Below are 23,865 nucleotides of genomic sequence, written 5' to 3' on the forward strand. Positions count from 1 at the left end.
TTGCCTATCGCCAGGGGCCTCGGCGGTAGGTGTGCACAGGCTACCGCTAATCTGTTTGGTAGTAGGGCTGTATTGCGCTGGCGTGGATAAGTTGCCTACCGTCAGGGGTCTCGGCGGTACGCTCGTATACCCTATTATCATTGACCCCGGCGGTAGGAAAATGATCAGATCTCGAAAAAATTTTTCTGAACCAAGGTCAGGTCTGGCTAAACTTTTGCAGAAGGGCGAAAACACCAAACTTGGCCGCAGATTGGAAGTACAAGTACAAGGCTAGCTAAGATAGCCAGGTCCCTGGGCATGCAGCTAGCTAGGTGCAAGCAAACAAACACTCCATGTGGTCTCTCGATCTCACCCCATAAACCCAATCCATCGGGGCCAATCTTCGATACTCTTCTTCTCCTATCACGACCTTGCTGCCAACCTTCAGTCCACAAGACCACAACTTCACGCATCGTTCCACTCCCACACTCTAGCCTCCCTCCTCCTTCTTCTTCTTCTTCTTCTTCTTCTTCTTCTTCTTCTTCTGGTGGAATCCAGCTGCAGCGGCAAGGCCAGATCGGACAGGAGAATTTCTAACTAGTCGTACGTATGTCCAGTAACTTCCACTACATATTTATTACAGATACATGCATGTATGCACATTTACACGTTCATTGTTGTTGCATGCTCCGCAGAAGCGAAGCCCCGCGCAAGTAGAGGAGAGGAGGCCGGGGAAGCATGTGGGAGTCGGAGAGCGACGCCGGCGAGCGCGGGCTCGTCCCCGTCCTCGGAGCCGGCGGCTCCGACCGGCACGACGGGCTCAAGACCGACGGCTTCGTTCGCAGAGATCACTCCTGGTATGCGGTTGTGGAACCAGGCATGCATGGAGATTTCCTTGTGTGCACTTCAGCTGATGGTCGTATGTTCTTTCTCCCCTGCAATTTGAGCAGGTATGTCAACAGCGATATCCCCAGCGATTTGCTCGTCAGAGTCGGGGACGTGAGCTTCCATCTTCACAAGGTACTCTCCAGGTTTTTCTTCCCCTTCTTCCAACAGAGAGAACCATCCACAACTCAGTAGTAGTGGTACGTACTTACTAGACTACAAGTGTACCCGGCCCGCAGCTCAATCATTAGACATTCTTCTACTTGTGCTCACGCAGTGCCACAAGTAGAAGCTGCATAGTTTCTCAAATCTGCTCTTGCGCTGCAGCTAGCAAGACAACATTTTTTGGCGCGCGTACTTGTAATTTACACACAAGTTGATTCAGCTCAACAGTAGCACAATCGACGTATAATTTGTTGATTAATCACACGGCGTTGCGCTTGCGGAGCAGTACCCCATGATCTCCCGGAGCGGCAAGATGGGCCGCGTCATCTACGAGTCGGCCACGGCGGCGGCGCTGGACCCGGACACGGCCGTGGCCGAGCTGGACGACCTCCCGGGCGGCGCGGACTCGTTCGAGCTGGCCGCCAGGTTCTGCTACGGCATGGCGGTCGACCTGACGGCGTCCAACATCTCCGGGCTGCGCTGCGCCGCCGAGTACCTGGAGATGACGGAGGACCTGGAGGAGGGCAACCTCATCTTCAAGACGGAGGCCTTCCTCAGCTACGTGGTGCTCTCCTCCTGGCGCGACTCCATCGTCGTCCTCAAGAGCTGCGAGGGCCTCTCGCCCTGGGCCGAGAACCTGCAGATCGTGCGCCGCTGCAGCGAGTCCATCGCCTGGAAGGCCTGCACCAACCCCAGGGGCGTCCGCTGGGCCTACACCGGCGCCGCCAGCGGCAGGCCGCCCCGGAGCGGCGCCGCGAGCCCCCGCTGGAACAACGCCGGTGGTGCCGCCGGCGGCGGCTCCAAGGAGTCCAGCCCCGGCCGCGGGCAGCCCGTGCCGCCCGCCGACTGGTGGTTCGAGGACGTGTCCGTTCTCCGGATCGACCACTTCGTGCGCGTCGTCACCGCCATCAAGGTCAAAGGTAACAAATTTATTACTTAGATTTGATTCAAGATTTTTACTACTACCTCCATCCCGGTCTATAAGTCATTCGCGTAGTTCTAGATCGATAATTTAACTATCTAAATATGTATTATATGTGACAAAAAATATATATTTAGAAACTACATCTGTATGGAAATCTAGTGGTATACTTTTCATGACATATAACACATATTTAATTCCTCAAATCGATGATCTAGAATTACGCGAATGACTCATACACCCGGACGGAGGGAGTACTTGGGAACAGATTTATCTTTGAGTTCTGAAGTATATTGTGCCGGCGGGCAGGTATGCGGTTCGACCTCATCGGCGCGGCGATCACCCACTACGCGTCGAAATGGCTGCCGGGGCTCACCAAGGACGTCGTCCCCCACGCCGGCGGCGGCGTCGACGAGCAGTGGGCGCAGGTCTCCGCGGCCGGCGGGCTCCACATGATCATCGCCGGCCCGGGCGGCAAGGACGACGTGGCCACCAGCGCGCCGGCGCGCGAGCAGCGCATGGTGGTGGAGAGCCTCATCAGCATCACCCCGCCGCAGCGGGACAGCGTCTCCTGCGGCTTCCTCCTCCGCCTGCTCCGCCTCGCCATCATGCTCAAGGCCGCCCCGGCCCTCGTCACGGAGCTGGAGAAGCGGGTGGGCATGCAGCTCGAGCAGGCGGCGCTGCCCGACCTCCTCATCCCCTCCGTCGGCCGCGCCGACACCGCCTACGACGTCGACCTCGTGCAGCGGCTCGTCGAGCACTTCCTGGTGCAGGAGCAGACGGAGCAGGTGTCGTCGTACAGCCCGGGCCGCGGGGAGGCGCACGCGCAGCCGGAGAGGGAGTACTACGGCTCCGCCGCGGGCGCGAGGATGCCCCCGGCCAACGCGGCGGCGGCGTCGTCATCGTCGGGGCTGGGGCTGAACGCCAAGGCGCGCGTGGCCCGGCTGCTGGACAGCTACCTCTCGGAGGTGTCCCGCGACCGCAACCTCTCCCTGACCAAGTTCCAGGTGCTGGCGGAGTCGCTCCCGGAGTCGGCGCGCGCCTGCGACGACGGGCTGTACCGCGCCGTGGACTCGTACCTGAAGGCGCACCCGGCGCTGACGGAGCACGAGCGGAAGCGGCTGTGCCGGGTGATGGACTGCCAGAAGCTGTCGTTCGACGCGTGCATGCACGCGGCGCAGAACGAGCGGCTGCCGCTGCGGGTGGTGGTGCAGGTGCTCTTCTCGGAGCAGGTGAAGATCAGCAACGCGCTGGCGGGGTCGTCGGCGCTCAAGGCGGCGCCGGACGGGGCGGCGCCGACGCGGCGGCAGCTGCTGGACGCCACGCCGCAGTCGTTCCAGGAGGGCTGGGCGGCGGCCAAGAAGGACATCAACACGCTCAAGTTCGAGCTGGAGAGCATGAAGGCCAAGTACCTGGAGCTGCAGCACGACATGGACGCGCTGCAGAAGCAGGTGACGCAGTCGCCGGCGGGCGAGCACGGCGGCAAAGTCGGCGGAGGCGGCGGCAAGGCGCAGCAGCAGCAGGGGCCATCGGCGTGGAGCAACGGGTGGAAGAAGCTGGGGAGGCTGGCCAAGATGACGGGCGCCGAGGCGGCGGGGCCCGGCGGCGGGCACGGGCACGCGGCGGCGCAGGGGGAGGCGGCCAGGAAGGCGCAGAGGAGGTGGAGGAACTCCATCTCGTGATGGATCAATCATGCTTGATTAATTACTTTAGGAGAAGCGAGATGTTGTCGATGGAGTTTTGCTTGTGATTTCCATTTGTGCAGACTGCGTGTTGGCTTGGCGCTTTCATTTGCTTGTGTGCGGTTGCAGTTGCAGTTTGTTTGAATGTTTTGAATCTGGCGGGAATCTGTTGTAGCTTTACCCTAGACATGGCTGCTAGTCTTCTACTAGTAGCTTCAAAGTGGAAGGGCCTGACTCTCATACCATCTACAACCATTTGAACCGTGTGGTTCCAATGTATTTTGCCATCCAACATGGGTCTGGCTGACCGGTCCAGACGCATTTTTTCTGCAAACCCGAGACAAACTGCAGGGGGCTTTGCGAGGGTCTGGACGTACTGCTGCCACGACCGCGTCTAACAATCGTGGCCCGTTGAAAAATACCTCCCGCCTCTACCCCGCTTTCTATCTAACACACGTGTCACTTCCCGTGCCGTATTCGTGCCAGCACAGAGCATGCACCGGCCGGCATTGATGCCGAGCGATGTGACCGGACGGGACTTGAATGTATTTCGGTCGTTTATGTAACTTATGACCGAACTTGAATGAATTTCATCCAGTATGATTAAATTTCATCCATCCTGTTGCAACCCGGCTTGAATTGTATGCTCCTGCATCCGTGTCCACGGACTGATCCCACCCCTTGTCCGCGGACAGATGCGGAAGCCGATTTGCGGGTCAATGTTGGAGATGCCCTAATAAGATCGACCGCTAACAAACGGTGGGGATGAATCTCGAAGAAGAAAAAAAAAGGTATTATGAGTTGTGTACCTTTGTTGGACATGGGGTTTTTGAACCCGAGCGCACATTCTCTCTAATAAACAGTAAAATAAATCAAACAATTCTGAACTTTTTTTAATGATAAACATTGATGAATGTTTCAACTTCATGTTAAACTTTGTGATGAAATAACATTTGTGTAGGCCTAGGCCCCAAAAAAAAATCGATGCTCCAAAAAAAGCTATTGTTGAAAGCACTTTGTTTTGTTTTTAGCCGAGACCTCCCCGAATGTCATTTCATCACGAAAAATTGTAAGCAGTCAAAACATCTGGCAATGTCTGTAAAAAAAATCAGAATTCCTAATTTTATTTACTATTTATTCAAATTGGGATAAAAAAAAAGAGCTCTTTCAGCCTTTGTTCCTCTCTCCACGGAGGGATGGAGATCCATCCATGCGTGCTCGCATCCATGGATGGCATGGGCACGTCCAAGAAATCATGGGGCCGTAGGAGAGGTCGCTGCAGTGTCGCTGAGCTGGATTACATGGCCCCGTCCTTCATCTCCCTTATCTGGCCACGATGTGACAAGCACTGTGCCTGCCTTGCCTAGTACGTACACTGTACACATCTCTCCGTCTAACCCTACAGGGCGAGTAATGGCGATTTCAAACTCATTGCTCCTGCCCTGCGACTACTAAGTCCCATCTCCAGATCTCCTGCTTGTTGGTACCACTTGCCTGTTTTGTAAACACAACTGTTCACTGGACATGTTTGTAGTCATTTCTTTTCTATGCAGTGATAGACAAAATAGTTTATAAAAACGTCTTATATTGTGGGATGAAGGTGATGTTACATTGTTCGAAATAAAGGGTGTATCTAGTGATGAAAGCTATCACATGAATGAAATTTGTAGTCATCTACCCATGTGTCACTTGTCTAGTGACGCGGATTCTCCATGCCATTCATCTTCTATATTTAAATAGCTAGACCCCACTAACTATTTCTTTCAACATGCAAGCATGCCACATCGTCGTATGACATGCATGAGAAAAGGCCCACCCTCACTACCATAGTCTCTCAACATGCAAGCATGCTACTTCATCATGACATGCATGAAAAAAGATCCATCTCAATATAGAATTTTCATTCTATTATGGTACATATATTTAAAAAATATTTAACAACTATATAGTAATCAAACACAATAAATTATATGTATTTTTAGTTTTAGCCTTTTATATTATTACTTCAAATATTCATGTTTCATACAATGAATCACATTGAAATATGTTGTAAAATATTCCCGCAATAACGTACGGCGTATCATCTAGTTCTACTAGGGCGTGTTTGGTTACATTACCGATTCAGCCTGGCCCGGCGAGCCTGGCTCTATTGAGCCGGTTTGAGGGGATGCGGGCCAAAAAAACCCAGATGCACATAGTTTGGTTGCCTGCATGCCCCTAGTTGCATGAGACAACCATTTTGACCCAGAGTTTGGTTGCCCGCATTGCATTAGGTGCACATATGACATGGTGTTTGGTTGCAACCTGCATAAGGTGTTGTCACCACTTCTAACTAGTGGTGACCTTACCACACACAATCTGAACATAGTGCCAGCTAGTTAAACAAATGACAGTTCATCCTAACTACAATCAAATGACAGATCAAATTATTAAGAGCCATTGGCTAAATAGGAGATAGTTCATCGGTGTTGCTGCTTCATCTTCCTCTTCTGCTTCTGCTGTTGCTGCTTCTTCTTCCTCTTCTTCTGTGCTTCTGCTGTTGCTGTTTCTTCTTCCTCTTCTTCAAATCCTGCACTGACCTTTGTTAAGCCACATTGCCTCTGCCCACTCCAACCTTTTGTTCTTTCAAGCGTCATTGTCAAATGCCTCCACACCATGTCCAGAGCTAACAACATCATCAGGCTCGACCTCTTCCTCCTCAGACACGTGTTCATCAAAGCCCCACTGGAGAATCCAGTTATGCAGAATGCAACAAGTAAGAACTAGCTTAACCTGAGTGGAGTATGGGTGGAATGGCTTCTGATCCAGGATCTTAAACCTATTCTTCAAAGCTCCAAATGCCCTCTCAACAGTTACTCTAAGGCTGGAGTGTCTGAGATTAAACAGCTCCTGTGCAGTCCTAGGAAAGTTCCTACCAGAGAACTCGTTGAGATGGTACCTTGTTTTCCTGAAGGATGGAAGAATACCCGGCCGACATGCATAGCCAGCATCTCCAAGGTAGAACTTGCCGTCGGGGATGTTGATCCCATCAGGTTGACTCATGCTGTCAGTGAGAATGTTTGCATCATGCGCTGACCCCTCCCAGCCAGCCAGCACATATGTGAACTTCAGATCAAAGTCAACATCAACAAGCACATTCTGGCTTGTGTAGTGCTTTCTCCCCCTGTATGATGCAGAATGTGACCTAGGAACTCTGGCAGTGACATGAGTACCATCTATTGCCCTAATGCAGTCCTGAAAATGACATCACTAGCCTGTGTTAGTGCTGAACTTGAACAATACAAGCATATCAAGCCATGAAAAGTGTATATTGTCAATGCTCACCTTGAAGTATGGATACCATCTTGGGCTTCTACGAATCTTGGGTGGAGTCTGGCCAGATGGTCTCCTGATCATTTCTCCTCTAAGCTCCCCAACAGCAAAAAGCACCTGCTTGAAGTACCTAGAGATGGTCTCCATTGATCTCCTGAACGTGTTGTGAATGACCCTGAACCTCTGGTTATGGCCAACAACATGGAGGAACATGGCCACTTGCTCTTCGACACTGGTGTTGATGCTATCTTGTAACAGGCCCCTGCTCCTGAAGGTCTCGACAAGCCTGGCAAATGGTGCTCTTTTCATTCTAAGCATCGACAGAGCCTCGACGTCATTGCAGTTGTAGATGTAGTTCAGATTTTGGATCCTCTCCTGTTCCCGGGGAAACAATGGACCATAGCGGATCAACGGTCTCCCAGCACGACGAACAGCTCTCTGGTGCATGAACATGACCCATGCCTGAATCACACTAATCAGTGCTGCTGCCTGGATTATCAGCCTCATCCGTGCGTCCATAACCTAGTCGACATCGACGGTTCGTTCAGTGGGAAATCGATCCTACACCTAGCTTAAAGGCCTAACCACTGAGCTAACAAAGGGGGAGGGGGTGCTGCTTACCGGCATCGGAGACGAGGACGACGTAGGGGGAGCCATGGCACAGAGTAGGTCGACCAGACGGTGGCCAACAGGGGGAGCACCAGATCCGCCGCAAACGTCGCCGCCTCTTCCGTCGTCGCCACCACCGCCGCCTATAGCGCAGATCTGAAATCGCAGCCGCCGCCGGTGGTGAGGCAGTAGCGAAGAAAGGGGACAGTGGCTATGGGTGAGCGAGTGAAAGGGGGGTGAGGCTAATTTGGCGCCGGGACGACGCGCCAGATTTCCATCTCCCGCCATCCCCCCTCGCCCGCGCCTCACTCCCGCCCATGCGACCTCGCGCCGCACTCAGCCTGGCTTGCGAGAAACTGCCGATCCGAGAGTTTCCAGCGAGCCAGGCTCTGGGCTGCTTTGAGAAGCGTGCGATGCAGGCCCAACAGGAAAACCAGGTAACTAAACAAGCCTCTCCCTTCCCGCGTGGGCCTGGTTGAGCTCGGTGCGGGCAACCAAACACGCCCCTAGGAGTTGGGACGCACCTCTGGGCACTTTATGTGCGAGGCGTGCTCTACATGTGTTGTGGCTAAGGTTTGGTTCAGTTGACAACGCAGGTTCCAGCAATTGTTGCTGCTACTATGACATTTTACAATTATGTTTGCTTCCATCATTTTTTTTTCAATCTCCCCTTTGTTCGTTGATACCATCATCAGATTATGTGCCAATAATTCTAGAACGATATAAGAAGTATGCTGTTCTTGTAGGTGCGTGCATCAACATTAGAGGCAAGTGGTCCTCACATGGATGTGATTATATGAATTGACTTGATACTGCCAATGCTCTAGGCTGGTGAGGCTTGGTTGATGTGTGCCTGTTTTGATTTGCAAACTTATGCAAACGTGATGCTTTTATTACATGGAAGGTGAAGCTTTTTTTTATTCTTTATGATCCAATTGATAATTTCGGTGTACAAATTCGTCATTTTTATATTGCAAAAAAATGCAAAAGTTGCTATCTGTTAGTCCAAGATGAAGAGGAAAAATAATCCTCTCCTCCCTCCGAAGTGGGCTAAATACCCGGGCTTCCTTTCCGTGTAGATTATCATTAGCTTGATTCGTATTTAGCGTTTCCGGTGACAAAACTTTGTTACCGGCAATTGGCGTACACCCTGGAGGGGGTGTTTGTTTATGGGACTTTTTGGTGTAGGGACTAAAAAAAGTCCCTTTTAAAGACTTTTTAACTAAACGGGAGGGACTACTAGGGACTAAAAGTTGCGTTTTGGGACTAAATGAAGAAAACTCTCAAGGAGGGTCTTTTTTGGGACTTTTTCAACAATGCTCCTTCATACACCCATTGGCCCGCCACCTCATGATGTTGTTTGGTTGTTATTTTTCTATATACTAGGGGTAATATGGTCATTTAATAACCTCTAGAGAGATACTAGGGACTTTTTAGTCCCTACAAACAAACAGGGAGGGACTTTTTAGGAACTAGAGACTTTTTAGTTGGGACTAGAAAAAGTCCTAGGCCTTATGAACCAAACAGAGCCTGATTCCTTCTGGCTAGCGAACTGAGCCGGCCCAAAACAAATTCTTCCAACATCGGTTTTAGATTCCCTTCTAGTTTTTTGGGTTGGGATCTTGTGGTTTCCGTGTTTCACCAGTTTTTGTTCTGTTTCTGATGTTTTTCTTTTTTTCCCTTTTTTTAAAATAAATCAGGAATTCAGAAAAAGGTCCATGAATTTTAAAGAAGTTTGTGAATTCAAAAAGTCCATGAATTCAAAAAAATCTCTAAAATTTAGGAAAAGTCCATTAATTTGAAAAAAGTTCACGCGCTTTGAAGAAAAATCATAAAATTGGAAAAGAGTCAGGAATTCAAAATTGTTCATGAATTTGAAAATTTTCACAAATTGGAAAAAAAAAGTTTGCCAATCTTAAAAAACTATGAATTAATAAGGAAAGGAAAAAGGAAAACAGAAAAGATAATAGATAAACCAAAAAACATCAGAAGGAATCGAGGATGTGTGCTAGCTACTGGTAATGAAGTAATTGGCGCCTGAAGTGCTAAATAGGAATCAGGTTGGTTACGAGGTCCCTCCATCTCCAAATGCTATGCCTCGCTTATAGCGCGACTAGCATCCATCTCGCTTGAACCTTTCCTACAGCGCGCCCGCGTATGGGCTGGCCCGAAAGCGTGTTACTCGTTTGTCTCAAAAAAAAAAGTCGCTGATGTGTGTTTTTTTTTAAAATCGCTGATGTGTTTGTTTGCTTTTTTGTTTTCTTATGTTTTTTCTTTGGTATTCTTATTTCTTCTCTGATTTTCTTAGGAAAGCACTAACCTTCAGCCGGCGGATGCAAGCACAACATTCGCCGCCTGTGTAGCCGTTGGATTGATTTTGATTGAGCACTCGCACTCGCGACAAGTCCTATGCGTTTAGTTTTTTTTTGCGACAAGCGTCTTGTTTCAGAATCTTTCCGCAATAGAGATCTTGTTTCGGAAAGAAAAAAAGTGTTTGGCAGTGAAGTTTTTTTTGGTAACGGGGTTTAGTTTCAGAAAGTTTCTGCAACAAAGGTCTTGTTTTAGAAAGAAGAAAAATGGTTCGACGACGAATATATTTCTCTTCTGCATCAAGGGTATTGTTTCAGAAACATAGTCCCGGTTGCAGAAAGCGCAGAATGAGCGCCACGTGTTAGAGCGTACGAGGTCAATCATTGCAACACGACGCATGTTTCAGAAACATAGCTTCGGTTGCAAAAATTGTCAGAGGTGTGCCCGGCGTGAGACTTCGTCGTTGTCGTGCTAGAGTAGAGGCAGATGTCCGGGGTGCTGGTTCGTAGGAGGCGTGACGAGTCTGGCGGCCGGTGACGCTCTATGGCCGAGACAGTGGTGCTGTCTCGGTGGACCTTTGCAGCAAGGTCCTTGTTGCAAAGCCATGAGCGCAACAAGCAAGCTGTTACGAAGGTGCCCGGTTGGCTGGGACGGTAGATTGGATGGCTGCTTCGGGTGGCATCCAACGGTTACCGAGGTGGCTGATCTTATCGTTTTATCACCCGGCGGACGCGTAGCATTGCCCATTTTCTTAGGTTTTCTTTTTTTGTCATTATACTTTGCTTTTTTGTTTTTTCTTTCATTTCTATTTGTTTCTTTCATGGTTTTCATTTGTCTTTCTTTTCTTTCTCATTTCCTTAAGTTTTTCTATGTTTTCAACAGTTTTCTTTTGTTTTTTCATGTTTATTTATCGTGTTTTATGGTTTCTTTTTACACTTGTTTACTTGGTTTTTTTTATTTTCTTTCTTATTAGGTTTCCATTGTTTCTTTTTCGGTTCTTATTGATTTTTTTCACTTTTCTTTGTTTCTTTTTATTTCTGTTACATCAACAACATTTTTAATACATGTTTATTATTTTTTAAATACAAGTCTAATATTTTTTAATACATGGTCAACCTTTTTCTATGCGCATTTTAAACTTTTTCAAATTACTGAATAACTTTTTTAACTGCTCGATTATCATTTTTCAAATACAAGATCAATATTTTTAATACATAGTCAACATCTTTTCTATACACATTGTAAATATTTTTCAAATGTTTGATGAACATTTATTGAAATACATGGTCAACATTATTTTCTATACACAAAATTAACATTTTTCAATTGCTTGATTAACATTTATTGAATACATTTCTCTTTTTAGTAGATCTGTTTGTTCAAAATGTTTTATCAATTAAACATGCCTCCAAATCTCAAACTATTTTCACCGTTGGATTCCTCCCGTCGAGATCTTCAAAAGAAAATCTCATATTGATAGGTTTTGACAATTTTTTCATGAAAAAAAGATAAAAAAAACCATGCCTCTCGCGGAAGGAAAAAATAAAAAACATGTTTTTTTCAGTTTCTGAGAGGCACGGCCATGCATCTCACTGAAGCAAAACTGTACCTCTCACAAAATGGAAAAAAAGGAAACATGTTTTTTCGTTTCTGAGAGGCACAGTCGTGACTCTCGTGGAAGCAAAACCGTACTTCTCATGGAAAAAAGAAAAGAATACGTGTTTTTTTTGTTTACAAGTTGCACGTCCGTGCATCTCACGGAAGCAAAAACATGCCTTTCACGGAAGAAAAAGAAAGAGAAAACACGTTTTTTTTCGTTAAGAGAGGTATGGACGTGCCTCTCGCGAAGCAGAACCGTTCTTCTCTTGAAAGGAAAAAAAGAGAAAACGTATTTTTTTTCATTTCAAGAGGCAAGCCCGTACCTCTCACGGAAGAAAAAAAATATTTTTTTTTTCGTTTTCGAGAGGCACAGTCGTGCCTCTCACGGAAGCAAAACCGCGCCTCTCGCGGAAAAAAATAGAAAACATGTTTTTTTTCAGTTTCTAAGAGGCATGACCATGCATCTCACTGAAGCAAAACTGTACCTCTCACAGAAAGGAAAAAAGGAAACATGTTTTTCGTTTCTGAGAGGCACGGTCGTGACTCTCGCGGAAGCAAAACCGTTCTTTCCATGGAAAAAAAGAAAATAATACGTGTTTTTTTTGTTTACAAGTTGCACGGCCGTGCATCTCACAGAAGCAAAAACATGACTCTCACGAAAGAAAAAAAAAGGAGAAAACATATTTTTTTCGTTAAGAGAGGTACGGCCGTGCCTCTCACGAAGCAGAACCGTTCTTCTCTTGGAAGGAAAAAAAAGAGAAAACGTATTTTTTCCATTTTCAAGAAGCAAGCCCATGACTCTCACGGAAGAATTTTTTTTTTTTTTGAGAGGCACAGTCGTGCCTCTCACGAAAGCAAAACCGTGTTTCTCATTGAATGGAAAAAGAAAATATTTGTTTCGTTTCTAAGAGGCACGGCCGTGCGCTCGTGCCTTTAACGAAAGCAAATAAAAAAATTGATCTAAAAGCAAAGAAAAACCGATAAAAACCAAAAGGCCGGAAAAATGTCTAAATAACCGAAAACGCGTACGAAAAAATAGAAAATTAATAACCAAAGAGAATGCGACGTGGCAAGTGACCGTTGAGAGGCTCCCGAAAGAGGGTGCTCATCAATCAATTGCTCCCTGGAATATGGTTTTCATGATCGATAAATGGACTTGCATGAGAAGCCGAGAGGGAAATTAGATCTTAACCCACTTTTCTTTTAGATATTTTGCCCCTAAGACTGAGGGATGGGGCCAGGACCACCCGCCATAGAAACAATTGGGGCAAATCATCCCGGGAGCACAGAACCGGAGCGAGGAGCGGAAGTTTGGCGAGCTGCATAGTTTTTTTTTTTTGCGAGTGGCGAGCTGCATAGTTAACGACACCCAAACACCTAACATGCAGGTTGATTTTTCACTTGTAGCAGAAATAAATAAAAATGATACATATAAAACTAAACAGTTTTGCTAAAATACATCTAAATGTGCCGTAAGTATTGCACATCTAAGTTCTATGTCATTGATCTTATGCGGAGATTCGTGTGGAAAATTTCTTTTGGGTTCTTTTTTCCTTTACATACTTGATTGTTTACATACTTGATTGTGTCATTTAAATGTGCAATAACTAAATTACATTAGATACATCTATTTCTTCGACAAATATTTCTGGAGGAAGGAATATATACTTCCGCCCTGCTATTCAATTGTAGTCGTACAAGTTAGAAACACTGCCATCTTTTTACTCGGACATCTTGCTAGGAATCTATACTCGGACAAGAAAATAGTACTAATTAACCTCGTTTTACATTTGTCTAGAAATCTATACTGCCGTCGCACCGCGTGTGTCGAGAGCGCGACACGTCTCTTCGTCGATCGTCAAAGAATCACCGACGAGCTCGGCCTCGGCGCTCCGCTATCTGCTGCGTGCGGCGGCGAGCTCCCGCGCGAGCTCCTGGACGTGGCCCTGGTAGGCGCGCGCGAGCTCGAGGGCCTCGCACTCGGCCTCGCCCAGCTGCGCGCACAGCCGCTCCTCGGCCTCCTCCGCGGCCTCGGCGCGCAGCCGCGCGGCCTCCAGCTCCGCCCGCAGCAGCGCCACCTCCCGCTCCAGCTCGGCGTTGCGGCGCCGCAGCAGCAGCGCCTCCTTCTCCGCCTCGCCCTCCGCCGGCGCCGCCCCGGCCTTCCTGCCGCTCTTCCAGCCCGAGGCCGGCGAGGCGGCGGCAATGGAGATGGACGGCGCCATGGATGGAATGAGATCGAAGAATGGGGAGCTCGAGACGCCGAGAAAGATCGAATCGAATCGAGTCGAGTGGCTGCTATGATTAGCTGGAGGTCCTGGGATTGCTTTGATGGGGTGACGAATGGGGTCTCATGGTTCATTTATGGGCGGGGCTGAGGGCCGGGAAGGCGTCCGGGTTCGGTGTATCTGGACGTGCGGACGGGAAGCGGCGACGGGTACGTCAGCGGTGGCCGGTGGTGATTCTGGCTCGTCCAAGATATCGACGAAATGGGTTGAGCCGTTGAGGTGACGGCTGTGGTCGACGCGGGCCAGACTCGGCGACTCGTTGGGTTCCCTTGGTCGAAAGAAGAGGCGAATAGAGCGAAAGTGCTACGGTGAGCTCGAGCTCCCAAGTTAACAGTAAATTCCAGAAAAAAAAATACTACAGTATTCGCTCCGTTTTCAAAAAAAAATCTCGAATACGCACGAGTATGTGTATCTTATATTATAGAAGAAAAAACGGGGAAGAACAACTCCGTGGTTTCGTAGGAGAAATGGATATATCACTAAAAATACGTCTATGTACATCCATTTCCGCAGCAAGTGATTTGGGACAGAGGGAATAGTACTTTTCCCGTCCTGAATTATTTGTTTTATAATTTGTCTAGATACAAAACATTGACAACTAATTTGAGACGGAGGTAATAGAAGATTTCTTTTTTTTTTGAGATCAGAGGTAATAGAAGATTTCAAAAATACATCTGACTTTTTTTAGGAAGCATTGAAGTTTTTGTACATGCATGCAATTTTTTGCGTTGAAATCAATTTGTGGAGGTGTAGCCGGATTTCGAACTTTCGCATGAGATAGGGGAGGGACCTCGCCTGCACCTCCAGAGAGAGAGAGAGAGAGAGAGAGAGAGAGACGAAGGGAAGAGAACAGGGGCGGAGCTTGGTTAGGGCCAAACTGAGCCATGGTCGTCCCAGTATTTTGCACTTTTTCTTTTACCTACGGTTTGGAGCCTAGCCAAGCACATCACCTGCAGTTCTCTCCTTTGGGCTGGCTCGCCCAGGTTTTCCTTTGAAGCTCCGCCACTGGGAGAAACTGAACCTTAGGTCCGACGGTAAGGAAGAACCTCCACGCCGCTGTCGTAGCCCGCCGCCATTTCACCACCCATGTAGTCAAGGACGCCGACCAAAACCTCCCACGAACGCTGCTTTTCGAAGGCTCTGTCGTCTCCCCCAGATTCTGATGTCCTCCACGAAATCGAGCAACAAAGACCACACCACCATCGTACTTGGTAGGTGGGCTATCAAACTGTTCATTCTTCATGGAACTATCATAGAAGATAAAAAGGCGAGCCATGAGGACTAGTTGCTCGATAGAGTCGGAGGATGAACCTGGTAGACTTTTTATTTTTCACGATATTATTATGATTATTTTTTGCATTTATTTAATTTTCTATTTTTTGTTCTATTAATATATACATTGATTTTAGTATTTACATTATATTTTATTTTTGGGTAAATACATGAGTACCCCCTGCGTTAGAAAATGAGTGTCGCTCAAACAGGTGTATCTAGCACCGAAATACATCTAGATACATCCGTTTGAGCGACACTTACTTCCGGACTAGGAAGCATTTGTTTATCAGATGCACAAACAGGTTTTGAAAAAGATATTTTAATTCAAAACATAAACATCTCTTTAAGGGCTTCATTGGTTCAAAGTAATTGCATGGGATTTTAAGATGCATCCTAAGGAAATTTTTCTACATTCACAGTTTTAGGATCCTTAGGAAAAAAAACTAAGTGTTACTTTGCACTCTGTTTTGAAGGAAAGTTTCCATCTACTCAAAACTCTTGGTGCAACTTTTTTTCCTGTGACATCACATACTAGTTGATCCAAATGTCCGTGATTTAGAAATCTTATAGAATTCAAGAGGACATGCTACTTGAATTTTATTTTATTTCGTATTCTTGTGTTTTGAGAATTTTATGAACTACTCCCTCCGTTCACAAATATATGATATTTTTAATATTTTAATATGAACTACATATTGACTGAAATGAGTGAACAAACACACTAAAACGTGTCTATATACATTTCGTCCAGGGAAAAATCTAGAACATCTTACATTTGTGAATGGAGGGAGTATACACTGATTACTATATTTACTACTCCCTTCGTAAATAAATATAAAATCATTTAGATTACTATATATCTCTTTACAGAGGGAGTAATAATCAAACAGGCCTTTACAAATTTATATTTTTTGAGGATTTTCAAAAAAAATTATACTCCCTCCGTCCCAAAATTCTTGTCTTATATTTGTCTAAATACGGATGTATTTAGTTACATTTTAGTGTTAGATACATCCATATCTGAGTTTGTACTACCTTTACAAATCTATAGTACTCCCTTCATCCCAAAATAAGTGACTCGAGTTTGTAAAAATATAAATGGAGTACAAAGTTAGTATAAACTCGAGTCACTTATTTTGGGACGGAGGGAGTATTTGTTTCAGGGAACTTTACAAATTTATTTATTTTTGAGAAATTTCTTTTTACAAATTTATATTTTTTTTGAGAAATCTCGCCACTTTATTGAATGATAGCAATGTTCATAGGTACACGACTTTGGTCATGGGGAACTCCCAACCAAACATGCCGACCTACTCCTAAATTACAAGCGAACTTAGGTGAGATTATGAGATTCGAAATTATGATTTCTACGCTCAAACACAAAAGCAACCGAATTGAAAAAGCCTCTCCGAAGTGTTATTTCATGTACTATAGCCGCATGTGGACCGTTTGTTCCTTCGTTTATATCTTGAATCACTCCTTTGCAATCTGAAGCAATCATCATTCTTGTCGACTGAAGATCCTCTGCAAGAGCTAGAGCTTCCCTGCACGCGAATGTTTCCAAGATCGTGGGGTCAGTAATTCCGCGATAAACAACCGCTGATGAGCCCAAATAAACTCCCGTGTGATCTGGGCACACTGCTGCCACTACCCCGCCACGTCTATGACGTCCCATGGCTCCGTCCACATTAATCTTTACAACACCTAGCGGTGACGCACGCCAACTCCTGTTACCTCCTTGCTATACTGCCCGCACTTGTCGCTCGATCGGCTTCTCCAGTTGCTGCAGCTCATTAAGGTACGAGGTGAAAAATGAGGAAGTTTGCATTGGAGATTGAAAAATGCCTTCGTGTATCGCCTTCCTCCTGGCATACCAAACCGCCCACAGCGTCACAATCATCTTGGTAAAGGACTGCTGGTCAAGGTCTTCGTGCATCCTAAAGAGCCAGTTCTTGGCGCTGGGGTCTTCAATCTCCGCCATGTGAGCTACCACGGCCGGATCCGATAGCGCCCAAGTACAGCGTGCTGAAGTGCATGACACCAGGGCGTGCCACCATGAGTCTGGAGCTCCACACAACGGGTAGGAGTCGCGTGTGGCCATATTCCTCCTGTTTAGAATGTCCGTTGTTGGGAGTGAGTGACGGGCAAGTCGCCATATGAAGATTCTGACCTTCGATGGCACCTTCAGTGACCAAAGCGAGGTCCAGTCCCGTTCTTCTCGGTCAGTGCTTGAGGATCCACTCCTCCCTTCAAGCCAGCTTTCCCGTGTAATCTTAGTTTTGATCATAAATTTATAAGCCGATCTTATTGTAAAACGCCCCTTCTTCTCCGGATGCCATGCCCAAAAATCATCAACATTACTCATGCACACAGGAATCCGCATGATAGCCTTGGCATCTGTAGGCAGGAATACTTCACGAACACGGTTCTCATTCCATGATCCAGTTGCTGGATGTAATAGCTCCGATACTAACTGCGGTGGGTTTATGACCCGAGATACAATTGGCCGCAATGATCCCTCCTTAGGAATCCAATTATGATCCCATATGTTCGCGTGACCATTGCCAATTCTTCAAATTATGCCCTGTTTTAAGATGTCTCGCCCTTCTAGGATAGCTCTCCAAATCTGCGAGGGACGCGAACCCAATTCTGCCATAAGAAACTCATCATTTGGGAAATAAGACGCCTTGAGGATCCTAGCACTCAGTGATGAAGGATCATGCAACACCCTCCATGCCTGTCTAGCTAACAATGCTAGATTAAAAAGCTCGAGATCTCTGAAACCCATTCCTCCCAAGTACTTTGGCCGCGTCATTACTTCCCACGATACCCAAGCCGGTTTACGTTGCCCTTCCTTGCAGCCCCACCAGAACTTGTGGATGATAGAATTTATGTGTTCACATAAGCCTCTGGGGAGCTTGAAACATGACATGGAGTAAACCGGAATAGCCTTTGCAACCGACTTGATCAACACCTCCTTACCCCCTGCAGACAGGCACTTGCCCATCCAGCCTTTCACCTTATCCCATACCCTGTCGCTCAAGTGCTTGAAGGTGCCCTTTTTTGCATGTCCAACATCCATGGGCATACCGAGATATCTGTCACTTAAAGACTCATTAGGAACCTGGTGGCTTCCCTTTACCGCATCTCTGATGATCTGTGGGCATCCTTTGCTGAAAAAGATCGAAGATTTTTCCTTGTTGATCCTCTGGCCCGAGGCCATACAGTAAGTATCCAAAAGGTGTGACATTTCTTCTGCTCCATCAACACTAGCCCTGAAAAACAGCAGGCTATCATCCGCGAATAAAAGATGGTTCACCGACGGAGCCGATGGAGCCACCTTTATGCCGCTGAGCTGGGATGATCCATTATGAGATTTTAACAGGCACGAAAGGCCCTCTACTGCCAACAAGAAAAGGTATGGAGAGATAGGGTCTCCCTGACGAATACCTCTAGAAGGTAAAAACTCCTATGATTTGCATCCGTTAAACATTACTGAAAAAGAAACTGTTCTCACCATGGTCATGACAATAGAGACCCATGATGCCGCAAATCCCAGTTTCCTCATAATAGCTTCCAAGTAGTTCCACTCCACTCGGTCATACACCTTCATCATGTCGAGCTTGAGAGCACAATAATTATTGTTCTTTGATTTGTTCCTTTTCATGAAGTGCAGACACTCATATGCTGAGATTATGTTATCAGAAATAAGCCGGCCAGGCACAAAGGTTGATTGCTCTTCAGAAATAACATCAGGGAGTATTACCTTCAGTCTATTAGCTAGAACCTTTGAAGCTATCTTGTAGAAAACATTGCATAAACTGATAGGTCGAAATTGAGACAGAAGAATTGGTTTTGATACCTTGAGGATTAATACCAAAACAGTGTCATTCACACACTCCAGACTCTCTTCTCCTCGAACTATGCTCAGAACAGCTCGTGTCACCGCCGCACCACATATATCCCAGTGCCTCTGAAAGAAGTGTGCCGGAAAACCATCCAGCCCCGGAGCCTTTGTCGGAAACATCTAGAAGAGTGCATTCTTAACTTCTTCCTCCTTGTACGGCGCCAAAAGAGTCTCATTCCTCGCCTCTGTTACCCTCGAGGGGACATGTTGAAGCACATCATCAAGCCCCTCCACCCCTTCCGAAGTGTATAGGGTTTTATAAAAATCCAGTGCCATTTGCTGCATCTCCGTTAACTCTTCCGTAAGTTGTCCGTCTTGCTTCTGCAAAGATTTTATCAGATTCTTGCGCCTTCTGTTTGATGCCCGGAGGTGGAAAAAATGTGTGTTCCTATCCCCCTCCGACAACCACGTCACTCGCGAACGTTGGCGCCACATTATTTCTTTCCGAAGATAAAGCTCAATCAGGCGGTCATTTGTTTTGATCTCAACATGACTAGGTGCAGTCCTAGCTGGATCGCTCCTGAGCCGCTCTAAATCTTTCTTCAGCCTCCTTATCTCTGACTTGACACTCCCAAAAGTTGGCCTGCTCCACTCCCCCAAGTTGTTGGACAGGGATTGCAAATTTTCTCGAACTTCTGCCACAGTTAGATTAGGGCCGTTCTGTTGGGGAACGTAGTAATTTCAAAAATTTCCTACGCACACGCAAGATCATGGTGATGTATAGCAATGAGAGGGGAGAGTGTGATCTACGTACCCTTGTAGATCGACAACGGAAGCGTTTGGTTGATGTAGTCGTACGTCTCCACGGCCCGACCGATCAAGCACCGAAACTACGGCACCTCCGAGTTCTAGCACACGTTCAGCTCAATGACGATCCCCGGGCTCCGATCTAGCAAAGCGTCGGGGAGGAGTTCCGTCAGCACGACGGCGTGGTGACGATCTTGATGTTCTATCGTCGCAGGGCTTCGCCTAAGCACCGCTGCAATATGACCGAGGTGGAATATGGTGGAGGGGGGCACCGCACACGGCTAAGGAACGATCACGAAGATCAACTTGTGTTCATGGGGTGCCCCTTGCCTCAGTATATAAAGGATGGAGGAGGAGGAGGCCGGCCAAGGCAATTGGTGCGGCCAGGATGTGGAGTCCTACTAGGACTCCAAGTCCTAGTAGGAGTCCACCAAGAGGGGAGGAAGGGAGAAGGAAGTGGAGGAGAAGGAAAGGTGGCCGGCCCCCTTTTCCCTAGTCCAATTCGGACTAGAGGGGAGGGGGCGCAGCAGCCCCTTGGCCCTTTCTCCTCTTTCCACTAAAGCCCATCAAGGCCCATTGCTTCTCCCGTAACTACCCGGTACTCCGAAAAATACCCGAATCACTCGGAACCTTTCCGATGTCTGAATATAGTCGTCCAATATATCGATCTTTACGTCTCGACCATTTCGAGACTCCTCGTCATGTCCCCCACTAGTAGAAAATAGGGCTATGGTCCAGGCCGGCTAAGCCCATTAGTCCCGGTTCAGTCTAGAACCGGGACCAATGTGGGCATTGGTCCCGGTTTGTGAGCCCAGGGGGCCGGCCGGGCCACGTGGGCCATTGGTCCCGGTTCGTCTGGACCTTTTGGTCCCGGTTGGTGGGAGGAACCGGGACCAATGGGCCTCGCTCCTGGCCCACCACCATTGGTCCCAGTTGGTGGCTTGAATCGGGACCAAAGGCTTCCCTTTAGTCCCGGTTCATGTCATCAACCGGGTCCAATGAGGTGCCTATATATACCCCCTCGCGCAAGAGCAGAGCACAGTGCTCTGTGTTTTCTGGCCGAGGGGGCGAGGGCTTTGTGGTGCTCTAGCTCACCTCCTATGCAAATGAGGTGTTCGATGGAATGCCCGAGCCACACTACTTAAGCTTTCTCCTCTCGAAGCTCGACCTCCAAGCTCCATTTTCCTCGAGATTTGTCTAGATTTAGCGGTCCGTCACGCCCCGTCCCCGTCTTCACCGCCGTCGATCACCCGCGCCGATCTCATCACCGACACCACCGTGGTGAGCCTCTTGTTCTTATCTTCTTTCTGAAAGGAAAAATATTCTTACTTGTATGTTTAGATAGATACTTGTATCATTTTCTTACATTTATTATTGCATCTTATATAGTGCGATGGTTTTGGTATCCGCCCCCGTCGGCCCTCGTCCTGTCTATGATTCGGATTTGGTATGTATATTATCTTTATAACTATTGGTTCATTTATTGTTTATGAAAATTATGCCAACCAACGTGACATAGATTTTATTTATTTAGGATGTATGTGAATCGGAAATGCCAACCGACCCTATTGTCGAGAGGTTAAATTTAGTTGAAGAAGAAAATAATTTGTTGAAGGAAAAAATAAAAAAAATTGAGGAGGAGAAGATGATATTGGAGTTGCATGTTGCGGATGTCGTCGATGATCACAAGATCAAGATGGATGCAATGCACTTGAAGATTAGAAAGATTAGAAAATATGCCATTCATACCGAGGCTTGGTATCATTATGCCGTTGGATCAATTGTTACCTTAGTTGCGATTATGATCGCATTTGTTTTCGCATTGAAATGTTTTACATAGTTTCAATGTATGGTTTAATTAATTAGATGCTCTGGAGAGCTATATGTTGTTAGATGAGAACTATGTATGCACTTTGGTTTTAATGTGATGATGAACTTCTATTAATTTGGACACTTAATTATATATAATGCACGCAGATGAACCGGCAATGGATGTACGGTGACAGACACACCCGCGAGTACATTAAGGGCGTGCATGAGTTTCTCGATGCGGCTGAGGCAAACAAGCAGAATGGTTTTATGTGTTGTCCATGCACTGAATGTGGGAATACGAGGTCTTACTCTAACCGGAAAATCCTTCACTCCCACCTGCTTTACAAGGGTTTCATGCCACACTATAATGTTTGGACGAGGCACGGAGAAATAGGGGTTATGATGGAAGACGGCGAAGAAGAAGACTACGATGACAACTATGTGCCCCCTGAATACGGTGATGCTGCACCGGGGGGAGCTGGTGAAGATCAAGAGGAACCAGACGATGTGCCCAATGATGCTGCAACGGGTGAAGCTGCTGAAGATCAAGAGGAACCAGACGATGTGCCCGATGATGATGATCTCCGCCGGGTCATTTTCGATGCAAGGACGCAATGCATTAGTCAAAAGGAGAAGCTGAAGTTCGATCGCATGTTAGAGGATCACAAAAAAGGGTTATACCCCAATTGCGAAGATGGCAACACAAAGCTCGGTACCGTACTGGAATTGCTGCAGTGGAAGGCAGAGAATGCTGTGGCTGACAAAGGATTTGAGAAGCTACTGAAAATATTGAAGAAGAAGCTTCCAAAGGATAACGAATTGCCCAACAGTACATACGCAGCAAAGAAGGTCGTATGCCCTCTAGGATTGGAGGTGGAGAAGATACATGCATGCCCTAATGACTGCATCCTCTACCGCGGTGCATACAAGGATCTGAACGCATGCCCGGTATGCGGTGCGTTGCGGTATAAGATCAGACGAGATGACCCTGGTGATGTTGACGGCGAGCCCCTCAGGAAGAGGGTTCCTGTGAAGGTGATGTGGTATGCTCCTATAATACCACGGTTGAAACGTCTGTTCAGAAACGAAGAGCATGCCAAGTTGATGCGATGGCACAGTGAGAACCGAAAGAAAGATGGGAAGTTGAGAGCACCCGCTGACGGGTCGCAGTGGAGAAAAATCGAGAGAAAGTACTGGGATGAGTTTGCAAAGGACCCAAGGAATGTATGGTTTGCTTTAAGCGCGGATGGCATTAATCCTTTCGGGGAGCAGAGCAGCAATCACAGCACCTGGCCCGTGACTCTATGTATGTATAACCTTCCTCCTTGGATGTGCATGAAGCGGAAGTTCATTATGATGCCAGTTCTCATCCAAGGACCTAAGCAACCCGGCAACGAAATTGATGTGTACCTAAGGCCATTAGTAGAAGAACTTTTACAGCTGTGGAATGGAAACGGTGTACGTACGTGGGATGAGCACAGACAGGAGGAATTTAACCTTAAGGCGTTGCTGTTCGTGACCATCAACGATTGGCCCGCTCTCAGTAACCTTTCAGGATAGACAAACAAAGGATACCACGCATGCACGCACTGTTTAGAGGACACTGAAAGTATATACCTGGACAAATGCAGGAAGAATGTGTACCTGGGCCATCGTCGATTTCTTCCGACCAACCATCAATGTCGAAAGAAAGGCAAGCATTTCAAAGTCGAGGCAGATCACCGGAAGAAGCCCGCCATGCGCACCGGTGATCACGTGCTTGCTATGGTCAATGATTTACACTACGTAATCTTTGGAAAGGGTCCTGGTGGACTAGCTGTTCCGAATGACGCTGAGGGACACGCACCCATGTGGAAGAAGAAATCTATATTTTGGGACCTACCCTACTGGAAAGACCTAGAGGTCCGCTCCTGAATCGACGTGATGCACGTGACGAAGAACCTTTGCGTGAACCTGCTAGGCTTCTTGGGCGTGTATGGGAAGACAAAAGATACACCTGAGGCACGGGAGGACCTGCAACGTTTGCATGAAAAAGACGGCATGCCTCCGAAGCAGTATAAAGGTCCTGCCAGCTACGCTCTTACGAAAAAAGAGAAAGAAATCTTCTTTGAATGCCTGCTCAGTATGAAGGTCACGACTGGCTTCTCGTCGAACATAAAGGGAATAATAAATATGCCAGAGAAAAAGTTTCAGAACCTAAAGTCTCATGACTGCCATGTGATTATGACGCAACTGCTTCCGGTTGCATTGAGGGGGCTTCTACCGGAAAACGTCCGATTAGCCATTGTGAAGCTATGTGCATTCCTTTGGTACATCTGGGACTCCGAACTCCTTCGGTACATCAAAACTCATAAACTCATAATATAACTGTCATCG

At 47.2% G+C, this 23,865-nt stretch overlaps 2 protein-coding genes across 3 annotated transcripts; one reads left to right on the forward strand and one right to left on the reverse strand.

The window, feature by feature from the left end:
* Positions 1-306: 306 nt before the first annotated feature.
* On the forward strand, positions 307-3,778 carry NPH3 (Phototropic-responsive NPH3 family protein). Of its 2 annotated transcripts, none has more exons than XM_048681130.2 (5): positions 307-586; positions 675-836; positions 930-999; positions 1,316-1,949; positions 2,261-3,778. In XM_048681130.2, exons 2-5 carry the CDS (start codon positions 718-720, stop codon positions 3,631-3,633), a joined length of 2,196 nt encoding a protein of 731 aa, XP_048537087.1. In that variant the 5' UTR covers positions 307-586; positions 675-717; the 3' UTR covers positions 3,634-3,778. The 2 variants fall into 2 exon arrangements, with proteins under 2 accessions (XP_048537087.1, XP_048537088.1); XM_048681131.2 differs by having other exon boundaries at positions 307-582.
* A 9,284-nt stretch (positions 3,779-13,062) lies between these two features.
* Positions 13,063-13,806, reverse strand: LOC125513534 (protein RESPONSE TO LOW SULFUR 1). Its single transcript, XM_048678663.2, has one exon. It carries the CDS (start codon positions 13,683-13,685, stop codon positions 13,359-13,361), a length of 327 nt encoding a protein of 108 aa, XP_048534620.1. The 5' UTR covers positions 13,686-13,806; the 3' UTR covers positions 13,063-13,358.
* Between the last annotated feature and the right edge of the window lie 10,059 nt (positions 13,807-23,865).

Source organism: Triticum urartu, chromosome 6A, assembly GCF_056163025.1.
Source record: "Triticum urartu cultivar PI428250 chromosome 6A, HENAU_Tu73, whole genome shotgun sequence".
Classification (NCBI taxonomy): domain Eukaryota; kingdom Viridiplantae; phylum Streptophyta; class Magnoliopsida; order Poales; family Poaceae; genus Triticum; species Triticum urartu.